Genomic DNA, 6,187 nt, shown 5'->3' with positions numbered 1-6,187 from the left:
AATTAATATCAAGGCAAAAGGTGATTGGACAAACGAGTTGCTATCATCCGATGAATATAAAATAACAACACATAAAATGAATCCAATAAACAACAAATCATTTACATAGGGATAACCATATGAAATACCATAAGATCTCTCTATTTCAAATATTTTATTTCTCATGCAACCATGTTCTTCACCATAAGCAATTGCAAACCCATGGTGTTTGTAAATAACTAAATATAGCACTAGGAGTTGAGAGAAGTTTGTGCAATGGCTTTTGGAGACATACATCTTGCTACGTGATCATGGATTATGACTAGCTAATTGTGGTGTTCCATGACATTCTTATATAGAGGTTTATGACTCCCGTTAAATCACGTGATGAAGGACATTGAACAAAGAGAAACCAACAAATCCTTCATATTTGCAATGCTTGAATGGTCCTTGTAGAGATATCAATAATTGATGATAATGTTGATTGGTTAGAGCTCCTAATTTTTGTTAGACCACCTTTGCTATTAGTATTGGTAAGTTGTCGAAGGGTTAAGGAAACACCATTCTCCTAGCTCTTGGTGCAGCCACATATGACTTCCACTAACGCAACTGCAGCATGATGTGACATAAAAATAATAGGCCTTTAATAGTTATTGCTAGACAAACTTTGGCATGTCCAATCAAATTTGCTTGCTTTTTTGTGAACAACAAGGCCCTTAAGTCGTGGGATTTTGAAAGAAGAATGCAAAATGATATGAATGTTAATAGATAATATTTACATCAAAAGATGAGCAAACCTATACTAAAAGGGCTTCTAAGCTTGGATAAGTGTTTGAAGGCAACCTTATACATTGGTTCTTTTTTCCTAAGGACCTTGAGCACCATCAAAATCTCATATCTATGATTTGAAAACATTACATTTGAAGAGAGATTGCTTTCTTTCATAATGAGTAACGTACTTGTATTAAGCCATAAGTGCTTAAAGTTAATTGCTCAAGTAATATTCCATATTTTGAGGCTTTCTTTATCTTAGATACCCCTATCATCAAAAAGGAAAGAGCTCATCTTTATTGTGGTGTTTGACTAGTTGCTTGGAACCATCTATTAGCCTTGCTCAAAAGTGACCTAGTATCCCTATAGTTCCAAAAGAGATGGGTGATTGACTCTTATGAAGTCAAACACATGGTTAGCATGGATTCATTACTTTGAATATGATGATCCTATCTTTGGAACTGTTTGGTGACAATCTTCCATAGTAGGATGATAAGATGTTGGCGAGGAATGGCATACCATGAGTTACTAACCCTCCCTTTCCACGTTTGTTTTGGGACTCGAGGGTATCGACTTTTTCAAACTTCCTTCACTTTGCTAAAGACAATCATCAAGGGAAGTTGGAAGTGGTTCCTTTTCTTCATATTGATCACTAACAAGCCTTTGTCGTCCACTAAACACTTCCATAGGTTATTAATACCCATGTGAGATGATGGGGGCTAATTGTCCCTCTTCTTCTAAAGGACAAGTAGAAGCCATGCTTTGTCTTGAGGTGTTGAGGCATAGATTTTCTCAATCTTGATGACCTTGAGATTACTCGCATCCTAGATGTTTAGCCTCTAGGAGGCCCCTTTGCTTGCTATCTTCTTAGACAACTTGTGTTTTTAGGTGATCAAGGAGAGGGACTTTGTACATGCTCTTGCAAATGTTCAAATGCTTTGTTATAGCATATAGTCACCCCTTGTATTATCAGCGTCATGCTATTGTCGATCTTTGATTACCTCTCTCCATTGCCCTACTAATGCTTTGACAGTGGGTGTGATTTCAATCTTGACTTTGCATGTGGTTGCTATCAACTTGTCTTCTTAGTTCACACCATTCCACTGCACCCTTAGTAAAAGTGCATTTTCCAATGCATGCCTAATGATTATTACCCAGGGATCCAACTCTACAATCCTTGCTAGCAACCTAAATACCATTTGACTAGCTTTTGAGGTTATTTTCTCCAACCACAAACTCCCTCCTTTCCTTGTTGTTGTACCTCCTAAGAGATTCAATGCCACCTTCCAACTATGCCATCGCTCTACATGAAGTCTCTGAGGATCTTTTGAACCTTCTCTTACACCGGCTCTTTGTGAAGGGAGTGACCATCGCTATGATTATCAAGGTTGAAGACTATATTTGATCAATCACAACTAGCTTATTGGTAAAGCTATGAGGTAAGGTCTTACCTTGGAAATCTTCTGCTCTATCTTAAGTAAGATCCATTGCATCTTTTGTGACACCTAATCCCAACGAGCAATAACAAATATTTTCATCGACTTTGATAATCTTAGATTTGAACTGCTTAATCCACATTGACATGTCATCATACCCTAGATACAAGTCTTTGGTTTTGGCTTTATTGATCATAGTCCTTGACACTTGGGCATACTAATAATGAACTCTAATTAGTCTATCAAGATTTTCTAAACAAGCATAGAAGTCATTCAAATTATCATCGAGAAATAACTGGATACACATATGGGACCCATTGAATCGTAGAAGTCCACGAACTAATCCTCTTTGGATCTTATAGTCAATCACTTTGAGTAATAGATTAATTGCAAAGGCAAAGAGAAGTGGTGTAAGGGGGCACCCCTATCTCAATGGGTGAGAGAGGAAACCATTTATGCCCACCCTTGTCATAGCCTTGGTGTGAACGAGGTGCTAACCATATTGCATAAGGTCAGTCCCAGCTCCCGCCTTGTTCCAATTGAAAAATCCCATCTTACCTATTGTAAGCTAGGTCTAGAACCATATTAATGATGCTAAAGTTGTTATCCATCCTTAAAGCGTATTGGCCACCATCAAATTTAGGATGGTGTTGTGGATTTTCCTTCCATAGACAAATCCATATTTATCCTTATGTAGTATCTTGTGGAGCAAGTATTTAAATCTTAGGGCTAATGCTTTGGCAATGATTTTGTATGATAAATTTACCATAGTCAAGGGTCTTCATTGCTTGGGTTTCTCTTGACCAAGGATCAAGGAAGTAGTTTGATTTGCCACTCATTAGCATAGCTTGGTATTTTCCCTCTCTCCATGAATTCATTGGAAAACATGCACAAATTCTTACCACACATATCTCCCATAGTGCCGAGTAGGCTTCTAGAGAAATGCCATATGGCCCAGGGGGTTTCCCTTTTTAATCTTTCTAACCACATATCTTAGGCAATAGGCTCTAGAAACTCTTGCACTTGCCTTTCATAGTTCGATTCAAATTTGGCTTTTAGGCCACAATGTTGGAGAAATGACCAACAAAGAGCTTAGCAATGGATACATCATCAACATGCCAAGTGCCTTCATCATCCACAATGACTACGATTATTTCCTTCCTTTGCTTAGTTAGAAGACCTTTATAGAATGTGAGGGTTGAAGCATCCCTATCCACTAGCCATGACCCTTTTAGTTGAACTTTGATATTCTCAACTTTACGTTTTCCTTCGGCCACCATGGAACCTTGAGTACACTCTACAAGAATTGGGTAAGAATGTTATCATTAGGATACAAAGTAATAGCATTTGATAGTGTCAGCCAATGTACTCCTCATGAAAGTAGCCTTAGTTTTGCCACGTCTCTTTGCCAATGGAGCAACAATCTCGAGGCCTTCATGAATTTTGCAAATAGGGTATGATGTTGATTGACATGTTGCGACCTACGCCCTTTTAAGTTGCGCAACAAAGCTATCATTAGTTAGAAAGTAGTTGTTAAATAGGAAGGGCAACATCCCATGATTTGTTTGCTCAAGGGTAGCCTATCTTGAAAGTCAACTGAATCAAAAAATGATAAGCTTGGAAGCGAGTTGTGGAAATTGGAGTCTTCCGAAGTTCCTAGTAGTGGGAATTTGGAGCTAGATGCTAAGGTGATGAGGCTTGAGGCTTGCTAATGTAAATATTTTGATCTATTGTTTTGGCATAATATATAATACTCGAATAATAAAAAAAGTTCCTAGTCGTGAGAGTTGGGCGAGGCGAAAATTTTTCATTTTTTAATAAAATTCGTGGTTCTACCGAAATAGGTGTTTGCAATGAATGAATGTGAAAGTGGGTTAGGAGGATGCTCGTCGCTCGCCCTGAAACAGAGATGAAAGTGGGTCGCGAAAGCATTAAATCAATACGGAATTGCTACACCCATTTAGTCAAAACGAGAGGCGTGTTTTTCTTTTCTCAGATCGATTCTTTTCATTTCATTCAACACACACACACACACACACACACACACACACACACACACGATTAGCCTACAACGGCGTCACAAGACGAGTCCTTCAATCTAGCCTAGCCCGAAGAAGCTGTCATCAGCGCCACCATCATCATCAACAACCACAACGTACAGGAAGGGGAGAACAGGACCCAGCCATCAGAACTGAACCGGCAGAAGCATATAGAAACACTCAGACGCACGCTATTTTTCAGAGGGAAAGGACTAAAACCACACACGAAAAAGCAGCATCCCGAGAGATTCCTCACACAAATCTTTGCCATGGATTGAGCACCTTGCCTGCCTGCTCGTTGCCAGCGGTCCGAATCAGCCATGGAGGAGGGCATCACAACAGACGAAGGAGGATTAGACTTCGATTGTCTTGATTTCCATACCTTCGCCACTATCATGCAGGAGCCTCCTCAGCAGCTCGCAGATTCGTGTCAAAGCCATGTAAGTGATTGGACCTTAACCCCCATTTCGGTGAAGCTGTTTATTGCAGGGGTCTTGGTCTTTTCTGATACGAAACGTTGCCTTTATGCTCACCGTTTCTCCCATTGTGTTTTTGCCCTTTCCGGATGAGAGAAAATCCATCATATGACATTCATTCTGTTGCATGTATATAGTTCAGGGCAATGGTTGCAGGCTCTCATGTGCATGTGCATGTCAGATAGTGACTAGTGCGTGCGCCTGATAATATCAAGCGTAGTGGTATCACTAAAACAAAGCCCATGGAAGGCGAAATAAGTAACACATGCGAGTTTTTAAAATTAGACCAGTGCTGTCTCCTTACCACGTGTGTGAATGCACAACTCTTTTGTTGCATCAAAATAATGTTAAGCTTACCAGACAATGAGTTATGAAAGTATTTGTGCCAAGTAGATTTCTATCTTTGAGATCTAAGTGCAACTGGAAGCCCTGACATATAAGGTTGGGTACAGGATCGTAGTTTCCAAGTGCAACCAGCCTCCCCTTCACCCCTTTCACATTGCTTATATGAGAGAGAGCCCCACGAAGGTGCGGCACAGCAAATTCAATTATCTGGTTTTGATTTTCTGCCGTGTGAGCCAGCTTGTTACAGAACATCCTCTGAAGCTTTCATCCTTGATTCAAGATACGGTGACACAGCTGAATTGCCTCCTGACGAGGAGGATCAAGAAGGATCCAACAGTTTGTGCTCTGGGTCTTCACAGTCGGATGTCATCAGTCAACCATCAGAAATTTCAATGGATGTGTACAGGCAACCTGTGGAGCGAATACGAAGGATGCCCAATACTAATTGTCCAATCCAGTTCATACAAGAGTCTGAAGGTGTACATAATTTGGATGACTTGAACAGCAATGCTAACAGTGCGAACTCAGCATTACCAATGCACATAGAATCTCACCCTAGTAATAAGGTTCTGGTTGATTTAACAGCTGATTCAGATAGTGGTAGCGAGGATGATCTTATTCGATGTCACAAGTTTGTAGGAAAGAGGATACTTCCAAGTAGTTCCTTTGAGCCTCAAGGAAAGCCATCTAAAGATCCCTGCTTGCGGCCTTTGCTTCATGAAAGGGTTTACAACTTGGAAAGTAGTCCAAACAAGGACTACTCCTCAATTGGAGCAGTCCAGGAGTCCGTCCATTCCAATATTTTATCAAATACATCTTTCATGAGTCATTCGGCATTACCATTAAGCTTAGACCGTAAGTATTCAAGTCAAAGTTGTGCAGATGATGCATCCAATAGGGGCATTTTGGGGCCAGCCTTGTTGAGTGCTTATAATTCAAATTTTGTGAAAATGTATTCAACATCTGCTCTGTCAGATGTCATGCAAAAATATTTTCCACCTACGTATGGTTCACAAAGTGGCTCAGCAAAAGATTACATTCCTGGGCACCCCAAAGAGGCTCCATCAAAGGGCCTCCTAAAGGTTTGTAAAGTTCATGTTCAGTAGTTGTGTTTTTTTAAGAAGGAGCTGTGAGAAATGAA

At 40.1% G+C, this 6,187-nt stretch overlaps 1 protein-coding gene across 4 annotated transcripts in view; it reads left to right on the top strand.

The window, feature by feature from the left end:
* Positions 1–4,140: 4,140 nt before the first annotated feature.
* LOC148013549 (helicase-like transcription factor CHR28) overlaps positions 4,141–6,187 on the top strand; it is a 35,340-nt gene continuing 33,293 nt past the window's right edge. For 2 of the 4 annotated variants that reach the window (XR_015688809.1, XM_087667652.1), the window contains exons 1-2: positions 4,141–4,665; positions 5,154–6,128. Coding sequence is in view for 3 of the 4 variants with exons in the window: in XM_087667652.1 (XP_087523778.1) it covers positions 4,546–4,665; positions 5,154–6,128 (1,095 nt within the window). In the remaining variant the exon portion in view is untranslated. The remainder of the gene's footprint in view (positions 4,666–5,153; positions 6,129–6,187) is intronic. The other 2 variants (XM_087667653.1, XM_087667655.1) reach the window with 2 other exon arrangements.

This window comes from Lygodium microphyllum, chromosome 26 (genome assembly GCF_053477565.2).
Source record: "Lygodium microphyllum isolate KBCC chromosome 26, Lygodium_microphyllum_v1.1.10, whole genome shotgun sequence".
NCBI lineage: Eukaryota > Viridiplantae > Streptophyta > Polypodiopsida > Schizaeales > Lygodiaceae > Lygodium > Lygodium microphyllum.
The sequence above is the reverse complement of the archived record's forward strand: the minus strand, read 5'-3'. Positions and strand labels throughout refer to the sequence as shown.